General features: G+C 47.9%; 7 protein-coding genes and 1 non-coding gene across 8 annotated transcripts in view; 4 read left to right on the top strand and 4 right to left on the bottom strand.

The window, feature by feature from the left end:
* Positions 1 to 1,879, top strand: part of CNBJ3390 (hypothetical protein) — a gene marked incomplete at both ends in the record, with an annotated part of 2,889 nt that extends 1,010 nt beyond the window's left edge. The window contains 4 exons of the mRNA XM_767970.1: positions 1 to 149; positions 207 to 1,204; positions 1,275 to 1,331; positions 1,403 to 1,879. The exon at positions 1 to 149 is cut by the window's left edge and continues 1,010 nt beyond it. Of these exons, the coding sequence (XP_773063.1) occupies positions 1 to 149; positions 207 to 1,204; positions 1,275 to 1,331; positions 1,403 to 1,879 (1,681 nt within the window). The remainder of the gene's footprint in view (positions 150 to 206; positions 1,205 to 1,274; positions 1,332 to 1,402) is intronic.
* An 837-nt stretch (positions 1,880 to 2,716) lies between these two features.
* CNBJ3380 (hypothetical protein) lies at positions 2,717 to 4,062 on the bottom strand (the record flags this gene model as incomplete). Its single annotated transcript, XM_767969.1, has 7 exons — positions 2,717 to 2,729; positions 2,785 to 2,814; positions 2,888 to 2,994; positions 3,061 to 3,456; positions 3,514 to 3,607; positions 3,664 to 3,825; positions 3,887 to 4,062. 7 exons carry the CDS (start codon positions 4,060 to 4,062, stop codon positions 2,717 to 2,719), a joined length of 978 nt encoding a protein of 325 aa, XP_773062.1.
* A 150-nt stretch (positions 4,063 to 4,212) lies between these two features.
* CNBJt080 lies at positions 4,213 to 4,302 on the bottom strand. Its single transcript is given in 2 exon segments — positions 4,213 to 4,249; positions 4,266 to 4,302. It is a non-coding gene; the product is annotated as a tRNA-Arg (tRNA).
* A 225-nt stretch (positions 4,303 to 4,527) lies between these two features.
* CNBJ3370 (hypothetical protein) lies at positions 4,528 to 8,189 on the top strand (the record flags this gene model as incomplete). The annotated part of the gene is made up of 12 exons (XM_767968.1): positions 4,528 to 4,665; positions 4,727 to 4,783; positions 4,837 to 5,007; positions 5,074 to 5,462; positions 5,521 to 5,679; positions 5,729 to 6,597; positions 6,662 to 7,185; positions 7,242 to 7,505; positions 7,571 to 7,697; positions 7,750 to 7,916; positions 7,979 to 8,091; positions 8,156 to 8,189. 12 exons carry the CDS (start codon positions 4,528 to 4,530, stop codon positions 8,187 to 8,189), a joined length of 3,012 nt encoding a protein of 1,003 aa, XP_773061.1.
* A 1,024-nt stretch (positions 8,190 to 9,213) lies between these two features.
* Positions 9,214 to 12,130, bottom strand: CNBJ3360 (hypothetical protein; the record flags this gene model as incomplete). The annotated part of the gene is made up of 16 exons (XM_767967.1): positions 9,214 to 9,236; positions 9,306 to 9,361; positions 9,423 to 9,471; positions 9,540 to 9,556; positions 9,660 to 10,091; positions 10,158 to 10,366; positions 10,417 to 10,472; positions 10,525 to 10,678; positions 10,747 to 11,010; positions 11,092 to 11,193; positions 11,243 to 11,365; positions 11,424 to 11,640; positions 11,704 to 11,735; positions 11,797 to 11,805; positions 11,880 to 11,942; positions 12,044 to 12,130. 16 exons carry the CDS (start codon positions 12,128 to 12,130, stop codon positions 9,214 to 9,216), a joined length of 1,893 nt encoding a protein of 630 aa, XP_773060.1.
* Positions 12,131 to 12,492: 362 nt separating this feature from the next.
* Positions 12,493 to 12,920, top strand: CNBJ3350 (hypothetical protein; the record flags this gene model as incomplete). The annotated part of the gene is made up of 3 exons (XM_767966.1): positions 12,493 to 12,495; positions 12,563 to 12,649; positions 12,747 to 12,920. The coding sequence occupies 3 exons, from the start codon at positions 12,493 to 12,495 to the stop codon at positions 12,918 to 12,920; spliced, it is 264 nt and encodes an 87-aa protein (XP_773059.1).
* A 1,091-nt stretch (positions 12,921 to 14,011) lies between these two features.
* CNBJ3340 (hypothetical protein) lies at positions 14,012 to 16,073 on the bottom strand (the record flags this gene model as incomplete). Its single annotated transcript, XM_767965.1, has 5 exons — positions 14,012 to 14,215; positions 14,304 to 14,423; positions 14,482 to 15,021; positions 15,069 to 15,791; positions 16,056 to 16,073. The coding sequence occupies 5 exons, from the start codon at positions 16,071 to 16,073 to the stop codon at positions 14,012 to 14,014; spliced, it is 1,605 nt and encodes a 534-aa protein (XP_773058.1).
* A 3,111-nt stretch (positions 16,074 to 19,184) lies between these two features.
* CNBJ3330 (hypothetical protein) lies at positions 19,185 to 19,958 on the top strand (the record flags this gene model as incomplete). Its single annotated transcript, XM_767964.1, has 2 exons — positions 19,185 to 19,294; positions 19,394 to 19,958. 2 exons carry the CDS (start codon positions 19,185 to 19,187, stop codon positions 19,956 to 19,958), a joined length of 675 nt encoding a protein of 224 aa, XP_773057.1.
* Positions 19,959 to 20,313: the final 355 nt, after the last annotated feature.

Here is a 20,313-nt window from a genome sequence, read left to right as displayed (position 1 = left end):
GGTACCTCCATCGATCCATGATGCCACTTTATGGCCAGACATTACACAAGCCGCAGAGGTTGCCAAGGCTGGGGAGGACAAAAAAGCTAAGGAGAGATTGAACAGTGAGAGTGCCAGTGTTACGGAGGAGAGCACCATTGGGACCGGTAGTAAGTTTTCTATTCGCCTTGTGGTGCCCATGGTCAAAGTACTAAAGTTTCTATCAGAAAAACCCAAGTGGACGCCTATACCTGCACACAAACTTTTGGCCGCTGCTGACCGTGCAGCTGAGCAATCCCGTAAACAGAATCGAATGGAGGCGAAAAAACGAGCATCAGCTCGTGAAGGTGGAGAATCCGGGCCTACAGGGTCAGGTGCGCCGGGGAAAGGTAATAAAACTAGGAAGGGTATGCAGGCTGCCGAGGGAAAGAAGGCTAAGAAGGAAGGAGCGCAGCAGAAGGAGGGACATGCGTCAAGTAAGGCTGGTGATGCAATTGGTGCGGGTACAGGGAAGGCAAATGGGGATGTGAAGGAAACCAAAGAAGCAGACGTTCGCTCAACATCTCAACAGGAATCATCATCCCATCGTTCCGGACCCTCCATTTCTGCCTCCGCCAACGCGGAAAATGATTCTAGCTTACACGCACGGACCAAATCAACACCAAATGCCACCACCACCCCTCTCCCGCCCCATGCATTCAACCTTGCTTCCAGTTCGCATCTTTCCAGATCCATAAGAGGTAGAGGAGAAGGTCGAGGATCGTTTGGTGGGGGGCGAGCAAGAGGTGGCTTCAGGAGTAGTGGCGCATTGGGGCCCAAGGGACAGCTTGGGCATGGACATGGGCATGTGCATGGACATGGACAAGGACAAGGCCTTGGATACGGTTACGGATCACCACCCTTGGGGGTGGCCGGTCTGCCTGTTGAGGGTATCGTCTATGCTTCCATAAATCCTGGTGTCGGTGCCGGCTCTACTCCCAATTTGTATCAACGAGGTTTCGGTATGGGTTTCCAGCCCTTCTACCCTGCTGCCACCGCTGCGGCTTCGGCTGGTGGGGGGGGGCCGACGGGCACAGCGGCTGGGGATGCGGCAGGAGTGTACGACCCGGCGGCGGCTGTTTATGGAAATATGGGCATGTACAAGAGCGCGTCTATGCCTCCTCCGCCTATGCCTCAGACAGTTGTACCTAATCTTGATCCTTTGAGATTCTACGTCCTCGGTCAGGTAAGTTTCTCTTCCTTTGACTTTTTCTCGAGAGAAGAATGAGGCGGATCACTGATGGTGTTGTGATTAGGTGGAGTACTACTTTAGCATGCAGAACCTCGCCATGGACTTCTTCCTTCGTCAACAAGTGAGTACTCTTCTCCGCGTACAAAAATGGGAAGTTGCGAAGAAGCAATCTCTGACATTATTGTCTCCTAGATGGACTCTGAGGGCTGGATCGACATTGCCATGATCGCCTCATTCAACCGTATAAAATCGCTTACCCCCGAAACCTCCGTTGTCCGCGAATGTATGACCCTCTCCAACTACCTCGAAGTCCGAGAAGATAAGGTCCGTCTGAGTGGTGCCGAATCTCATCGATGGGTATTACCAGATGCGCCGCCCAGCAAATTTGGGCCGGACCCAAGGTCGCCCTCTTTAGCGGAAGGGGCTGAATCGTCGGAAGAGAGGGACGGGACTGCTAGTGGGTCTCAATCCGGCCTTGTGACTGTTGGGGAAGAAGGGGCGCAAGGATTACAAGCGTCGCCTAGAAGGATGTTTGGAGCGCAGGATGTGAAGGATGCTTTGATGAAGAGTTCGGCGTTGAGTACTGTTAACGGGGAGATTAAGGAGAAGGAAGAAGTGAAGGCGTTGGCGAACGAGAGCGAGGAGACAGAGAAGGATGAGCAGCAATAGGGATGTAATGGTGAGTATTGGGAGTTGATGTGAGGCTTTGGACAGAGGAGCTAACGGACTCATGCCATGGTAGACTGGATTTAAGAAGAAATTCAAATACAGAAAAAGATACTCCTATAAACTGTATCAACACCGATTATCCTCTGTCTGACCATTTAAAAGATCGAGTGACTTTCGTATCCAACAGTCATATTTTCAACCTTATCATTGCGCCCCTGCGTTCCGCCAATGCGGGCGCCTCTACACCCCATGCTTTCGCCCTTTGAACCACAATCATGGTTACTCTGCATTCCCATATGGAACTTTCCCTTTTTTTATCCTTCTCTCGCATTATATCGTTTCTTTTCCTTTTTACTCAAGTTCCGGTAATCTTTCTGTGCATAACGATCCTATCACATTAACGCGGGTGGTACCAGTGTCCATTATCCGTACTACGTCTTTTCTCTATATCTGTTTGGTACGAAGTGTCAATCCTTTCCGGAGAAACTGTCGACCCCCACGTTGATTTTCTTGGTCATTCGACATTTTATCTATGTCCTTAGTTTTATTCATTTTTTATACAACTACACATCCTTTTTTCTTCGCACGGCTGGATGAACTACATTGAAAGTGTGCTGCTAATCATGAGTCTATGCGCCTCGGATCCCAGTAAAAGAGATGTTGGTCATGAAGGAGTACAATGTCCCAAGATGAAGTGACAACCGATTTCGCAGATAAAGTCAGAACATTGAAGAGCCTGGTTGTGAGCGCTGCAATGATATACATTGTGGGAGAGGTAGTATGAGTACAACAGTTCGAACTAAAAGCCCAAGAGCAAGCGAAGATTTGGAGCTGAATCTAGGCAAAATGTCTTAGAGAGTTCAATCAGCACAGCTTTCCAGGTACACAAAGGAGGCGAAACTTACATTCCCTCGACGTTGAAAGCGGCCAATAGCCTGGAAATGTTGATGTGTAAGTATGAATATAAGGAAAGCAGTGAAACCTCAAATGAGGGAACGCAAAACGTACTTCAAAAGGTCGTCGACGTCCATCTTCGCCGCTCGGCTGTCCGCGAAACCAGTTTCGACTAAGATGGATTCAACCTTCTCCCGGATGTCGAAATTATCTTCAATGATCTATAAGTAAAGTACATGTTATTAGCAAAAGCGTGAGACCAAATAAACCATCTTTTTGATACTCACCGCTCCCTGCTCCGCACACCAGGTCCTGTAATTCTTCTCCAATAATTCAACCACACCCTTTGCCTTGAATCCAGCCCGCAAGGTCTTATTCGCCCTACTGAAAATGATTCTATTCAACCCGTCAAACTCCTCAAATTTGACAGGCGGAGGAGGATCTCTTGGCATAATCCTCACAACAGAAGATTCGACTTGAGGTGGCGGTCGGAAGTTACCTTTACCGACTTTCATGACGTGTTCGACTCGGGCGTAGAGTTGCACATTGGCAGCGAGACGACCCCATAGCTTGGTGTTCGGTGTGGCAACCAGACGAAGGGCGAATTCACGCTGGAACATGAGAACGGCACAACGTGGGATGGGACGTTGGGAAAGGAGCTTGAAGACGAGAGGTGAAGAAATCTACAGTGTGAAGTGAGCTTATATTAAGTGAAGATTTGAGAAGGGATGTAGGTATACCTGATAAGGAGTGTTGGAGATGAGGACATCAAAGTATGGCAAGTCGGCCTTAACAAAATCACCAACTATCAACTCGAGCTTCTTTTGCTCTGGCCTTTGACACGACATTAGCCGGAGCTCTCAGATGCGCGACGAAAACGGGATGCTCACTTTCCAAGAACACGCTTCTGTACTTCAGCCGCCATTCGAGGGTCCATTTCCACAGCTACAACCTTCCTGCACGCCGGCAATATCCTAACAGTCAAATTACCGGTACCGGGACCAACCTCGAGGACGACATCCGTAGGCTTGAGGTTTGCCTTATCAACAATGCTAAGGAAAAATAAGCCTTCGCTTCCAATATAAATCCCAATATATACAGGACTAGACTTACCCTTGAGCGACGAGAGGATTGGTCAAAATGTGTTGGCCGAACTTAGCAGTGTCGAAAAGATGGTTTCGTGCACCTCCTCCAGCGGCCGCGGCGGCAGAGGACTCGCCGCCTTTCTTAGGTCGTTGAGCGGCGGATGCAGGCTGAGCTCTGAAAGTCTGGGAAGTGGCCTTAGGCATACTCGAGAAGGTCTAAATTTCTAGAGAAAGATTTAAAGAAGAAAAAGGTAGAAAGGTTGTAGGAATTCGAAAAGGACAGCAGCAGCGAGAGAAGCAACTTTTGCAGAACGTCACGTGATCGGAGCAAAGGATCAACAAAACCAAAAAGTCAAGGCTCGACGGGATTTGAACCCGCGACCGCTAGATAAACTCCAGTTCACGACCTCGAAGTCTAGAATGCTACCACTGCAACACAAGCCCTTGACAATATTAATTGGCTTTTTGAACTACTCATATATTTCACTTCTAGTGATCCGTGCCACACCCCTTTTAAGTCCGCCCACGTGGCTTATAGGCTGGACGCGCGTCTTGGATGAGTTCGTTGTTCGCCGTCATTCACTCGATCCTTCTTTAGCTTACAACGGTTTGCCGTCTTCTTTATATTTTTCTTCCTCTTCATTACTCTCTAATCTCGCATCTACCACCATGACCGAAGGAGAAAGACCCACTTTTGATATCGCAGTCCCCGCTAAAGATCCCGAACCCAAGGAGGACGACAAACCCAAACACACCGGTGACAAAGGCAAGGCTAGAGATGAGAGTAAAGACGAAGGGCCTGAGATGGTGCGTTTAGATGTCAGGACTAGAGTCAAGGATACGCAGATTGCTGACTAGGTGTTCGTAGAGTGAGGAAGACCTGCAGCTCAAGGCTGAGCTGGAGATGCTTGTCCAGCGATTACGGGTATGTCGCCTCTCAGCGCTGTAGCAAAGGTTCGATTGTTAACCAGCGTACAGGAACCGGACTCTGGGCTTTATCAGCCCGCTCTTGAGTCACTTAGAACATTGATCAGGACATCTACCAGTTCAATGACTTCCGTCCCCAAGCCTCTTAAGTTCTTGAGACCATTCTATGAGGAGATGGGCAAGATTAGGGATGGATGGAGCGAAGATTTGAAGGAGCAAAGAGTAAGCGAGATTCTCTTTATATTGGTGCCCGGTCCAGGAACTTACGTATAATATACTATAATATAGTCTCTCCTTGCTTCCATCCTTTCCGTCCTTGCTATGACCTACTCCGATACTGGCAAGCGCGAAACCCTTTACTATCGAGTTCTCTCCGGTTCCGAAGAAGCTCCTGGTCTCTGGGGACATGAATATGTACGACACCTCGCTGCTGAGCTCGGAGAAGAGTATGCCGCTACATACGCAGCTTTAGGTGAAGATGCCGACATTCCTCAACCAGACACCAAATACACGACCGACCAGCTGAGAGCCCTCTCGATCGAGCTTGTTGAATTCTTTTTGAAGCACAATGCGGAAGCCGATGCGGTGGATATTTTGCTGGAAGTGGAGAACATTTCGGCCATTACGAAGTATGTGGATGACAAGACGTTCGAAAGGGTGTGCAGATATATGGTCAGGTGAGCTTGGCACTTTTTATCGCTAGTAGGAAGTGCAGGCGCTTATACGATTCATCAGCTGCGTTCCGTTGTTGGTTAACCCCGATGACAATGCTTTCCTCGAAACTGCATCTGTTATTTATTCTAAATACGACCGTTATCCCGAAGCCCTTGCTCTTGCTGTCCGTCTTAACAGCCCGGAACTTATCCGCAAATACTACGAGGCTCCTACAAACCCGTATGTGTAACATTCTTGTCTTCGCAAGCTCATGCTGACAATTGTGTAGTGTGATGAAGAAGCAGCTCTCGTACTTCCTCGCCCGTGCTCAAATACCTCTTCATTGGGTACACACCAATGAAGACGCTGAGCCCAACGATACTATACCTACCCAACCGGAAGACGTTCTTGAGTGCCTCGGTAACGTTAAGCTTTCCACTCACTTCCGAAATTTTGGGAAGGCTGTTGGTGTTGAAGAGGCAAAGTCTGTTGATGACATCTACAAAACTCATCTCGAGCCCTCATCTCGAAACACCGCTATTCCGGACTCTGCCCGTCAAAACCTTGCCTCCACCTTTGTTAACGCCTTTGTCAACGCCGGTTTCGGTAACGACAAGCTTATGGTCAACGCCCCGGAAGGTCAGAGTTGGATCTACAAGAACAAAGCTGAAGGTATGATGAGCGCTACGGCATCTGTTGGTTTGAGTCTTCTTTGGGACTCAGAGAGCGGTATCGACCACATTGATAAGTACTCTTACTCTGCCGAGGAACACATCAAGGCCGGCGCGTTCCTTGCTACCGGTATCGTTCATTCTGGTATTCGGTCCGATCCCGATATCGCGTTTGCCTTGCTTGAAGAGCACGTCGACAGCCAAAGCATTCCCCTCAAAGTCAGTGCCATCAACGGCATCGCCATCGCTTACGCCGGTTCTGAGAGGCAGGATATTGCCGACAAGCTCTTGCCATACGTCCAAGATGAGTCCACATCTATGGAAGTCTCTTCTATGGCTATCCTCGCTCTTGGTTTCGTCTTTGTTGGATCTTCAAACGGTGACATTGCGAGCGAGATTTTGCAGACTTTGATGGAGAGAGAAGAGAACCAATTGGCTTCCGAGTGGACAGTGTTTGCTTGCTTGGGTTTGGGTTTGCTTTATTTATGTGAGTTGGCAACGTTGGCATCAAAAATTCGACGTCGCAATATACTGATCGCATCTTGGTACAGCCGCTCAAGAAAAGTCCGAACCTACTCTCGCCACCCTCAAAGCCATCGAGCACCCCATCGCCCAAATCGCTCAGACCATCGTCAACATTTGTGCCAACGCTGGAACCGGCAATGTCCTCAAGATCCAGGAAATGCTTTACATCTGTTCCGAGCACGCTACAGAGAAGAAGGATGAGAAGAAGGAAGACACCGCTGCTGAGGGCGAGGGTGAATCTCCTGTTGCCTCATCCGAAGTTCCTGGTGCAATCCCTGCTGCCGGACCACCCGTCCCCCCTACCGCTGCTGGTGTGCCTGGTACGGACATTGAAGGCGACGTGGATATGAGCGATGTTGCCGCCGAGGCTGGGGCGCCCGATGGTGGAGCTCAGTCTGCTGTTACCGGTGAGGAAGGCGAGAAGGAGAAAGAGGCAGAGAAGACGGCGGAGCAATTGAAGCACCAGGCTTTTGCTACGCTTGGTATTGCGTTGATTGCTATGGGCGAGGATGTTGGTGCCGAGATGGCTTTACGGCAGTTCCAGCACTTGGTAAGTTAATACAAACGCCAGAGACATTAGAATGGATGCTGATGATCTGATTTTAGATGACCTACGGTGACCCTGTCATCCGCAAATCTGTCCCCTTGGCTTTAGGTCTCATATCCGCTTCCAACCCCCAACTCTCTATCCTCGATACCCTTTCCAAGTACTCCCACGACTCTGATCTTGACGTCGCTATCAACGCCATCTTGGCTATGGGCTTTGTCGGAGCTGGTACGAATAACGCTAGGTTGGCGCAAATGTTGAGAGGATTGGCGGTGTATTATGCGAAGGAGGTTGACTGCTTATTTATGGTTCGGATTGCTCAGGTTCGTTATCCATCCCCGTCCGCATCGGAGTAGAGGAGATCAAACGTGCTGATAATGTATTGTAGGGTCTTGTGCACATGGGCAAGGGTACTATTGGTATCAACCCCTTCTACAGCGACCGTCAGGTTATGAGCAAGACCGCTGTGGCTGGATTGCTGTCTGTCCTCGTGTCTTTCACCGACGCTAGAAAATGTGAGTCGCATGCGCTGCTCTAATTCTGTTTGCCGAAGCTGACCTCGTTCAGTCGTCTTGGGCAAGTACCATTGGATGCTTTACTGGATCGTTCCCGCCATGTTCCCTCAATTCCTCATCACTCTTAACGAAGAACTCGAGGAAATTCCGGTCACTGTGCGAGTCGGACAAGCTGTCAACACCGTCGCTCAGGCAGGTACGAGGCATGGTATCAGTGGTGTACGTTCAAATTCTGTCAAAAATACATTCGCCGTCGGGGAGCTAACAAACCAAATATGCAGTTCCAAACTCATCAATCGCCAGTTCGAATTGCAACAACAGAACGAGCAGAGCTGGGAACCAACGAGTTCTTCCCTTATCAGAGCGTGTTAGAAGGCTTGGTTATCCTCAAAAAGTGAGTGTTGCCTTATTTGGGCCTTGGAACCGTTTGAGGATTATAATGTTGATTTTGAGCTTAGGAACGAGCAGTATAACGCGGAGGACCTTCATTAAGTAGAGGATATCTGCAGGAGTGGAGAGGAGACTCGCTGTGGGTGCAAAAGCGAAGCAATGAAAATGTAGATGTGCCCTACGAAGTTGATAATTGCATGGATCATGTAGACAGGAATTACGAATTGCTCCACAAGCGGACCAGAACTGAATATGCAATCCTATCATTACCCAATTATGATGAGAAGTAGCGAAAAAATGCTCGTGCCCGTCCTGACTCCTGCGTTTGACCGCCCTGCTTCTTTGTTTGTATCAATTTTATTTTTTCTTGGCTTTGGCTTGTTTTTTTCAATGGACGCTGCACCTTCTGAGTCACTAGGTTCAGTATGTTCAAAAAGATCGACGGAGGACACGTCCTTTCCATTAGTATGCTCTTCGGCTTTTCCATCCACAGTCAACGTTTGAGTTTCATATTACTCGTATTTGTACTACTGGTTTCTATTTGCCCTAGTCTGGTCCTTTCTTCTGGGGGGCATGAGATGGGGTATGATCGATCCTGTATATTAGGAAGCATAGGAATGCGGTGGAAGTGAAAAAGACTGGTCAGTCATTATCAACTAGATTGCATTTTCGCAATACACGTGATTTAACCTTTTACAATGATGTTCATATCAAAGGGTGATGCCTGCCCACCACTTGGCATAAGACCTTTTAAGTTTCTAAGTTTCTGTTGTGCAAAAAGTAAGTTCTCCCAAGTATTGCAGTATGTATCATCCTCCAATGTAGATTGCTTCATAGTATCAGGAATTGCTGTATTTATATAAGCAATGCTCTTGCTTTGCACTTGCCTATATACTCAGCGGCTTCCGTGTCCGTTCGACATGGATGATATCTTCTTCCAAGAATCTGCATGCTACATAGAAATACTTATACGTGCGCACAACACAACAGAATCGTATCTTCTTTTCTTCGCATCATCACACGGCCGCGCTTCCTTCTCTTCCGCGCTTTCGTCACTTCCTTTCACCTCTGTTAATAGATTACAACCGCACGCAATATGATCCGCCCGTCAATTGTTCGAGTAGTCTTACGACTTGATGGTTCCGATAACTACATACATTCACGTCAGTCATGAACTCGAACTGCGTCAAAGGTAGGTTTAGAGGATTTTGAACCTACCAGTATCGGGCGCATACTTCGCAATCGCATTAGGGGGGTGGATCATATCAAACTCCCTAATCAAATCAATCACATCAACATTAAGTCTCTGTGAAATGTGAAACGGAGAAAACGCACTCAGTAGCATCCCTGCCTGCGTAGAGCATGATTGCTTTCACACCGCCAGCTATTAGAAAAGGAATTGAAATCAGCTCCAGTTTCTGATGTACCTAAGACGTTCGAGATGGGACTTACGGTGATCTTCCAAGAAACTAAGTTTGGTAAGAGAACAAGGATAAAAGAGAGGAGACATGATAACAATCAGCTGATTGTCCGACGGACGCATTAGGTGAAGGAGTTGGAAGAAAAACTTACTTGGTAACATCCAAGACTTGACCACCGATCACCACCCAGCAATCCTTCTCAGTATTGTGCTTCGCAACCTCTTCAAGGGTATACTCCTTCTTATCGCCCTTGTCAGAACCTTTTTTAGCGGGTGGGGTCGGAAGGGCCTCGGGTTCGATTTCTGCGGCTGTGCGGTCCCCTTTTTGACCCGGAGCGCTACTCGCTGGGACTTGGGCACCACCAGCATCCTTCTGATTCTGGTCGCCGGTCTCATCTCCCCAAGAGAAGGATAGCTGCAAAGCCTTTGACTCTGGGTCTAGCTTAATCTTGGTCTCAACGAGATGGTTGTTGATCGTACCGAGTCGCTTGGCCGCTTTCACATTCGCATCAGTGTTGGCGAGAGAGGAAAGGAGGTACGAAGAGACGGAATCGCCTGCTACACGACCAAACACGACGCAACCCCTGATATCATGTCAAGGTATATTAGTCGAAGGCCTGATTAAGGGAAGAAAGTAAAAAGAAACATACAGAAGACTACTCCCACCCAACCGGTTTGCTCCATGGACACCGCCTGCAAGTTCGCCACAAGCGTAGAGGCCTTCCACCTCTCCACCATTAGCATTGTGGACGGCGGCGTTGATACCGATTTCGAGACCGCCCATGGTGTAGTGCAATACGGGGGTCATGATAGCGGCGTGGTAAGTGTCCGACATGGAAAAGTCGCCGCCAGAGAAGAACTAGTTGAGGAAGGGTTAGCTATGTCAAGAGAAAGAATAGATGGACGAACCTTTTTGCCAAATGGATCAGTACCCGGGTTCTTGGCGTATCTATTATGATCGTCGACTGCAATCATCAGTCCTGTTGCCCATTTGATAGTATCAGACCATCAACTTACAAGTCTTCTTCAAAGCCTCGGGACTACACCCAATCTCTTTTGCCAACTCTTCTCCGCTGTTGAACTTTTTCATAAGTCCCCTCCCGACGTAGTGTTTGCAGTGCCATTCAATCTCTTTGCTTGACGTGCTGTTCAGCACAAGGCGGACTGGGAACTATTGGTATCAAGGTTAGGTTCATAGGTCAAAATGCTAATATTGAGGAGAAGAAGAGAAAAACTCACCTTGTCATTCTCCCACATCTTCCCCGTCACATAATCTCTATGCTCCAACTCATCTACAAATCTCTCCCCGTCTCTATTGATCAACAAGCCTCCCACGCCTCTCAGTGCTTCCGCAGCAAGGAACTTCACTTTTGCATCAGGGTCTTTCGGGTCCACGAGCCCGGTCGGGTGAACTTGGACTTTCTCGAGGTCGATGCCTTTGGCACCGATGAGCATGGCCATTTTGTGGCCGTCGCCGGTGCAGTGGTCGCCGTTTGTTGTTGGCTGTACAATAGGGAGGGATGGAGGCGTCAGTGAAGCCTCCTCCAACAAGTAAAAGGTAAAGGTGAGAAACAGGAAACGTACAAGGTTGTAATATTCTGGTCGATACTGCTGGAGTAACGAGTCTGCCGTGAAATCCGCTGCGTACCCTCCTGTTGCAAGTACGACGGGGCCGTATTCAGTGTACTGTAAGACCCGTTAGCGCTGTTGATTGATCTAAACTCGAAAGAATCACATGTTTACCATCCCGCTCGTAATCGACCCCAATAACTTTACCATCCTCTTGCAAGAGCTTGGTGACCTTGGCTTTCTTGAGAATCTTGACTCTATCAGGGTGTTGTGCTGCCATATCCTCGAGCTAGCGCAAGGCCACCATCAGCACCCAAACCTATGACACACAAAACAAAAAGGTTTACCTTTTCCATCAAAGCATAAGTAATCGTCATTCCGGGGAACTGCTGTGTACCTCTATGCGTCCTCTTCTCTGAATGACCCCCAAGTCGGGAAACCTTACTTAGATCAAGGTTGAACCGCTCGATGAGCCAATTGACTGCATCGCCGGATTTATAGGTGAGCACACGGATGAGGTCGTCTCTAGCGAGCTCTCGAGCGGATTTCTTGGTGTCTGCGAAACTGAGATACACCGTCAGCGGGAAGAATAGCGACATGGTGAACAAAGGGGATGACAGGACATACAACTTTGCAGAGGTGTCGGGGATACCGAGTGTCTTTATAAGTAGATGTGATATTAGCAGATAGACAAAGCAGTATCTGCGAGAAGGTCCTCACTTGTTGAGCCTACATCAGTCAAAAACATCGGTCAGCGAACCCCCTTACTACCGCCACTGCATACTCAAACAAAGAGAACTCACCTGGGTATTGGCACCGTTAATACCACTCGTAGCTTTGGTCGAGTTTCCGCCCATGAAACTGTTCTTATCGAGCAGTAACTATTATCATTCACACGGAGAAGGAATCCGTATCAGTTACCCGTGTTTTCTTCCCACGACACAGCTCAACAAAGCGTAATACTTACGACATTCCCTCCTCGCTCGAGGACTGTATGGGCAGCGGAAAGACCTGAAAGGCCGCCGCCTACGATGATGACCTTCACTTTGGACATTATGATCTTGTGGTGGTATTGATAGTCAAGGAGTGAGAAAAGTACTGGGATATATATGTCTGCACAGTTGTATATGTATGTACTACAAACGGGTGGACATGCGTCTGACCAACCGGAAGGAGCCAGTTACCGCACCTCCACCTGCCCACAGTGGAAATTCCGGGAGTCGCCCAGGGGTGAATAGCCGGTGAATACGTAAACATGCATGGTTGTCGCGTGGCACTCACCTGGGCATCAAGTGGCGACCGTGGGAAATCCTCCGCAGGCCGGTCGTGTTGACGCGACGATACTCGCTCTCCTCGAGAAATCCACTCTAGAATACCTACTATTCTTCACTTCTCCACTCTCCCACACTCTCCAAAATGGTAAGCCCCTCTTTCCCATCCCTAATGAAAAGCGACCCACCATGGACTTAACCATATTTCCTCCCAGGCAACATCAGACAAACTCCTCGGCGGAGCCATGCTCTTCATCGCTGCATTCGTCTTTGTCTACTACACAATCTGGGCTTTACTTCTCGTACGTTCCAAATTTTACCTTTCTTCACTTTCCCCTTCACCTCCCGTCCTGTCATTCTCTATATCCCTTTGGACTAACTTCACCCACAACATCACAGCCATTCCTCCCCCCAACATCTACCATCCCCTCCTTCTTCCCTCCGCGAAGTTACGCCATCAAAATCCCACTATTCTTGTTGCTCGCCGGTATATGTGGGGTGACATTGTTTTTCGGAAGGGTCATGCTAGCAGAAGCGAGGAAGAAGAGGGTCAAGGGTGGGAAGAAGGTTTGAGAAAAGCAGTTTATGAACATATGTACAGTAGTTTGTCACTTTTACACATACCCTCCGTTTTCGTACCCTCCCTACAGATTTATCCTGGTTTCATACACATCAGCGCTCCACATCCATACACTCGACACGATCTCCTGTCCTCGTCTCGTCCTAGATAAACCCCTGCCCGACGGACATCCTCATCTTCTCTACCCCTTTATCCCACATCACTCAACTCTTACATTTCTAAAAGTTCGTGGGGGAATAGCATAGACACCGAAGATAATGCAGACAACCAAAGCGCAAGCAAGATGCTATCAAATACGTTTTACCATACATGCGTCAAAATATCTCATTTGTAATCATAAACAAAAGGAAGTGGCTGGTGCGGCAAGGTTGGGGCATCAACAAAAAGCTACTGAAATAAAAATAATTAAAACCCAAATCTTTTCCCTCCACTATTTCCCTTTCCATTCAGTCTCACTCTATCCCCGCTGCATTCGTTCGCCGCACCAAAAAAAGACAAAAGAAGGAATTATGGAAGGAGAAGGTCGTATATAAATGAAATTCTACATTGTTACAATAAACACGTAAAAAAAAAGGTTTCCACTCCTTGGATTTTATTTTCTGTCCCCACTAGCTCTTCTCTCTTGCGATTGGGATGTTTGAGACGATAACGACGTCAGTGTCGATATTGATATGCGAATTCGGATGCGGTGCGCGGGTGTATGAAAAGATGGGAAGGTTAAAAGGCGTGGAAGAGTCGGCAGGAAGGGAAGAGGGGTATATATGCAAACCAAATCGTTGGGATGGTATAAAGTCGTCAATTACTGCATTTGTATCGGTACTCTTGTACTGATTGTTCTTGATGTATGGTTGTGGTTATGGCTGGAATTGCGGTTGGAATTGTGAAAAGTATGAAGGGAATGATGGCCAATGAATGTGTTGAAAGGGTCGTCGTGCATGTCGGATTGAATCAGAGTCAGATTGAACAAGGAGTGCAGTTGATGTGGGAAAGTGTGCGAGAGAAGCTGAGCTGGATGGCGAGGAGTAGGGTGAATTAATTGACGAATGTCAATCGCGTAAGAGCAAACAAACGCTCCTTGGCGTCTTTAATACTCCTCTTCCTCATCAACCGCCTTCATCCTCCTCTTACTCCCCTTGTTATTCTCTTCCTCTTCATCCTCCAAAAACATCTTTAAAAGTTCAAGCTCTGTGCCCCTCTCAACTGCACTCCCATCCGCCGACGCAGGCCACAGCTGAGTTGCCCATTCGCGTACGTACACACTCGCCTTCATGTGTTTCTTGCTTGCATACTGTAGGTGAAGAAAAAAAAGTCAGACATTTTATTAAAAGCGAGGCGATGAAGATGAGGATGGATATGCCTGGGAGAAGACGACGAACCTTTTTGTAGAATGAAGTAGACTCGTCGAAATCGGGATCGAGAATATGATCCAACATGACCTGCGCACAAGGACGAATCTCATCTTCGGAATACGTCGAGTAGTGCACAAGGTTCGCGTTCTGCCCCATTTATCAGTTCCTGGCTCTAGTATCTTGCATTAAAAAAAAGAGGACATACCCATTCCCCACGCTCAAGACATAATCTCGCGAGCCACATGGACGCGGCAGCCAACATACTAGGTGTATAACCCAAAAGCCGATGGTCGACACAACTAATCTCGACAAGATACTTTGCAACCGTCCTCGATTGGATATCGTACCCATCGGCTTTACTGATCCGCCTTATAAAATTGAGCGGGTTAGGGTACGACATGTCGAATTGCAACGTGGACAACATGTAACGCTCTGCTTTAAGCAATTCCTCGACGGTGTATCCTCCGTCCGACATATGTAGGAAATGCTCAACACCTGGGCAACAGACTTCTTCATATTTTGATGCGATAAAGAGGGCGGTAAGACCGACTAGCTGGAACTTGACGAGGGAAATGACGCGCTTGGAGAGGAAGCGATCAACAAGGTTGGTGGCGATGAAGAGGGTTTCGGGGAGGAGTCGGAATTTGGAGTGGACTTCGATGATCCAATCCATGAGGATTTGACGCATCTTCCATTGGAGTTCAGCTTGGTTGTCCATGTACTCGGGATCGGGCATTGTTTGGCCCTATCAAGTTAGTTTTGCCTGTCACTGTACGTAAAGAGACAACTTACTTGGATATCCATCATGTACTTAAAAGCTTCAACGACATATTCGCTGACCATTGTTGGGTCCCCTTCGTCCTCAGCATCCAGATCCGTCCATCCGTCATCCTTGGCTTTAATCTTGGGTGACCTGAAGGCTGTCGCATTTTTGCTTCCACTTGACAACAGCAATTCCTTTCCATCCACTGTTGGTCCATCCTCTCCAACTTCTACAACGGGGCTCGACGTTTTCCGACGCTTACGAACAGGCTCCTCTTCAGTCTTGATAGTGGGTTTCACTTCGACTTGAGCAGGTTCAGCACCGGTCGATCGAGAACGAGACGGAATTTTGCTGGTAATGACAGCCTTTCGCTTCTTATCTCCATCCTTGACACCCATTACCGGCTGAGCAGACGCTGAACGTGTGACTCTTTGCGCCTTTGCCTGAGTCGTCGCCAACGGCTTTCGTTCGATTGCCACGACCTTTCCCTTCCCACTCTCCTTCTCCTTTTCTCCGCCCTTGCCATTCCGTACCTCACCAAGAGCATTACGCCTCACATCAGACTTGTCGACAATCTTGTTTTCGGATGAGATAGTGGAGCGTTGTCGTTTCATCATAGGGATAGAGGTGGTGGTCGGTTTCACGTTGGTGGCAGTAGAAGTGGTGGAGGCCAAAGCCCGAGAACGCGTACGGGTGACAACGGCGCCGGGGGGAGGTGGGGCATTCTCGTCGACCAGACGGACGCGGCGAGTCTGCATTAAATATTAGCGTGAGTTTCGATGTAATGTCATGAACAAGTGGGGCAGGAAGGCCAAAAGGCAATAAAAAAGTTCCGTCAACCAACGTGAGGCGCGTCATCTCATGTTCCTAAACACTTCAGGGCAACACGCACGACAACACCGCCTGGCAATACTCAACCCGTCGAGCGGTTTCACGTCTTTGCACCGTCTATATTCACCGCATCATGGCCCTCCTTGACACTATGCAAATCCAGAGCATACACAACAAGTACTCACAGGGATACCACTAGGCATTTTGGGCGAATTGGTGGGGCTGTCGCGTGTGTCTGTCGAGAGTCGCCTGGGCTGTCTCGTCGCGCTGTGGTGGGTGAGGGTTGTGAGGATGGGGTTCTATGGGGAGCAGAGTGTGAGAATAGAGGATACCCCAGCGCTACCTCTGAATACACGGCTGGAGAATAGAGACAGAACCAGGATTCCTAACAGACCATTCACCCAACCGCTCGCCTCAGGCACGATGTAATTCAGCAAAAGTCACGTGACTTCAGTCAAAAATCATTTTATGGAAACACCGAAACGCCGAACTGCAGTCCGAGCGCGTCAACGCGTCCAAGCATTTTACCGATCATAAATGGGCTTATTAAAAACTTAAGTTAAAACTTCGGAGTTGGGAATATCTCCGTCTAGTGTGCTAACTCGTTCCCCGCTGTTCCGACGCGTGGTGCTACGTATTGTTGCACTCCAGATTATTCAAGTACCGTAGATAACTATTATCTCCATCAATCATGCCTTGTACCAGCAACAGGATTCCTATGAAGAAATCAATTTTCTCATAGAGAAAGAAAGTGCAGCCATCGATGCGCCGAAGATATGGGTCACATTCGTTCAATTTGACTCCGTCCCTTCAGAGCGGCTCCTTGTCTTAGGGACGGCCCCTTGTCTTTCTCCCCATCTCTTCCCCCGCACTCACAGAGATAAACAACTGGGACATGCTGGTGACAAATATTCCCCCATCACCCGGCAACCTTTATCCATCTGATCAACGAAGAAATGGAGGGCTCAGACGGACTGTATTCCTGTCAGCTCCTTACCTCGAGTATCTCACCGGTGAGATTTGCGACAAAAAGGAGCCTATTCCGAAGCAGACAGACATCTTCGATCTGCTCTACTGTCACTGGTACCACTCGAAATTAGAGACCTTATCGCAATGATGTTCGGATATATCGGGGGACACTCACTTGCATTCTCAATTATACCGAAGCCCTTTTTTCTCTATCGTATGGGTCACTCCGGCAACGTATCCTCGCGTGAACAATTATCCAGGACCTTTGATATCGCTCACGGCCGCGTCGTCCTCTGTACTGCATGTGTACTCAAGGCTATTTTAGAGACCCCTGTGATTATGAATGCCATCAACCTACCTGCTAAAAGCTCTGCAGAGAGAGAAGATACCAAGGATAAGATGGATGCGGGGACGGAATAGAGAAATGGGCAGCTGGTGGTTGATGGCACCCTCATTCCCCCTGCCTTTTATCTATTATCAAAAGAAAGAGTTTCTTCGATAGAAAGAAGAACTACTCATCAACATCCTGGTCAGTCGTCACCATGACGATATATTATGCGTTGCTAACCGTAACGCCAGACGGCGGGCAGAAGGATGTAAGTCCATAGTTCTGGATTAACGTCTGGCTCTTCAGACCTTGAAGAAACTAATCGTGGTGCCAGAACTTCAAAAAACTTGGGAGACTGCATGCTATACGAGCCTTCGGTGACAAAATGGACAAAGAGACATGGAAAGGGACAGATTATGAGGAACGCGTGCTCTTCATGGGTCTTGTGAGTGATGTCCTTTTCTATATGTTGGATGACCAGCTAACCTTGCTGAAGGTTGCCGACAAGCACGTCGACGTCTTTGGTGCTGACCGCTGTAACAGCAAATGGCCTATACGGTCTCTGGGCATGCAGTACCTAAAAAACAAGGCCCAAACCTGGATCTTCATCTCGGCGGATTCCTGGAATGGTGAGTTATACAGATCTCTTTTGAGAGTTTTGCTGCTGACGGTGTATACAGAGATCAATTGCTTGGTGAAGTTTATCAATGGAGTCTTGATTGTGTTTTTGTTTTTGCACTATTATAACTCTAGATATGTATGCATGTAATCAGACCAACCAAAAGCAACAATTAGCTGACAGGCTCACTTGCTGAAAATGGCATATAACAATCCCCAGAAATGGCTTATTTCAATAGCGGACGACAAGCCAATAAAGGCGAAGCAACCCATGCCATAGCTTGCTTTCATGGCTTGCTTTGAAGCCGAAAGAATGATCTTGGAAATTGCTAATCTGTCGAAATCTGTGATGATTTTAAGCCTAAACGAAATCAGATTAAGCTAAGCCCTATGGGGATCCTCAGATAAGCAGGAAATAAAAAGTACAAGGGCAGGAGGAGGGGGGGAATATGTATTACCTGTCCACTCTTCTGGCAGTGTCTTATTAGTTGCGAAATGAGTTGGAGCAGGTATCAACTTCAGCTTATCAGATCATCGGCCGTCAGTCGTCGCAAGCTGCAAACTTAATTCCTACGCACCACCGTAGGTTCGCCGTAGCGTCTTTTGTTTTTCCGATATTCGACAGCATAAATTCCCGCCTTCGGGGATTTCTTTCGGGAGTTGGAGGGGCGTTAGTATGGGAATTTTGTGTGGTCTATGACGGTAATGGCCAGGGACTATCAGGGAAATTAGCCGGCGGTGATAACAAATAAGGATTAACGTTTCTACTAACTTGTTCCCGACCCGTTCGTTTGACTTTTAGAATTTACAAGTCTGTACCCCCTCTTGTAATCTCCAATAATATCGTAATATAGCTTGGACACGTTGTCCATTTCTATTCCCCTCCCTCCGCTTCTCTATCATATATTCTTCACTTTCCATCCACACAATCGTTCATACCCACCACCTGCACGTCCTCAATCATTAACCTGTCACGACGACAATCAAAAGCGGTGCCCACACACATTACCCCTCCTTCGGCTTTTGATCGAGTCTCGAATCTTTTGTCTTTGAACCAGCAATAACCACTTTGTCACTCCAGGCGAGGAAATACTTCAAGACCTCCCGACCCAACCTTTAATAAACTGCAAGCTGCAAGCAGGATCTTCAAGTGATTGACGAATTTCGCGAAAACCACGACATCACGAAAAGAGACGGGTGCTCTTTGATTGTCTTTTTGTCCTGTATCTTGAAACTTGCAAAAATCGATTTTCAAAACCCCTAGGCAAACTATCATCCAGATATCTTTCACGTGCATATATAATCTTTGGCGCTATTCGACCTCTTTGTCATTGACATCCAATCTCTTACCTGTCTGTCGACTGGTTCGACTAAATCCTTTCCACCTATCCACTCTACCATGACCTCTTTCAAATTCCTCAGTCTTTTGACCACACGCGCACTCGACTCGCTCCCTTTGCCGTTACTAGTCATCATCTTTGTCGCTTGCTTGGTTCTACTGCACTGCCCGTGAGTCTAAAACTCCCTATATGTTCTTTTTTTATTTTCACCCCGAATTAAACCAATTAAAACTGCAAAGACTCTTGACGCTAACGCCTTCATCTACAGCGCATCCCCAACCCCATCTCTCTTACCACTCTACACTCCTCCACCATCTCTATCCTCATCCCCATCCATATTCGAGAAGGGTAACCGCGTCTCTTCCTTTTTATTCTCCTTCCCTCCCTCACACTCCAGCCCTACCAACCGCCCACGGGGGACCGATCCGTTTTCCTTTCCCGGATCCCTCCCTGCAGGCTCACCCTCTTTCCCCCATACTTCCCTTCCCGCTTCCTCTTCCTCTTCCCAACTGTATTCCCATTCTCGACTTCCTCTCGTCTTTTCTTTTCCTCTCGGCGAGACCGCCTGGATATGTACCGAGCAACAACAACATCACGACGGCAGCCCACAGGAGACGACAAAACCCGCCGCAAAAGAAAAACACGCAAGGCGGGGCAGCAACAACAACGGGAGTCACGGGAAAAGAAAAATAGGATCTAAGAGTTTTGGGTTGAAGGGATGGAAACTCGAGTTGGGCGTGGTTAGCGAGGAGGCCGAGGCTGAACCCGACGTCGTCGACGTCGAGGCCAATGCGCGTGGCCCGGTCGAAACCAAAAGAGTACTAGAAGTTTGAGAAGGGGTGAATAGAAGATTTAGACGTTCTCTTTAAGTGTTCCAGCACGGACTTTTTTTCGAATTCTTTCTTTTACTTTTTTTTTCTACCTTCCTCACTAATACTTGTTGACAGCCGATTTTTGCCTACCTACATTTCCATCTACTGTATACTACATGCCTATCTCGCAGCGCGCTCGTATCGCCGCACAAACCAACAAATCGTTTTATTTTTATTCTTTATTCTTCACTCTCAAACAAATATTCTTCCCACGTTCCTTCCTGTATCCTCATCTAGACTTTTGTGGTCAAAAACTGTATCGAGATATTTTAATAGAACACGACGGGCGGGGCGGGTGTAAAAACGGTTGAATGTA

The sequence above is a fragment of the Cryptococcus neoformans genome, chromosome 10, assembly GCF_000149385.1.
Source record: "Cryptococcus neoformans var. neoformans B-3501A chromosome 10, whole genome shotgun sequence".
Classification (NCBI taxonomy): Eukaryota; Fungi; Basidiomycota; class Tremellomycetes; order Tremellales; family Cryptococcaceae; genus Cryptococcus; species Cryptococcus deneoformans.
The sequence above is the reverse complement of the archived record's forward strand: the minus strand, read 5'-3'. Positions and strand labels throughout refer to the sequence as shown.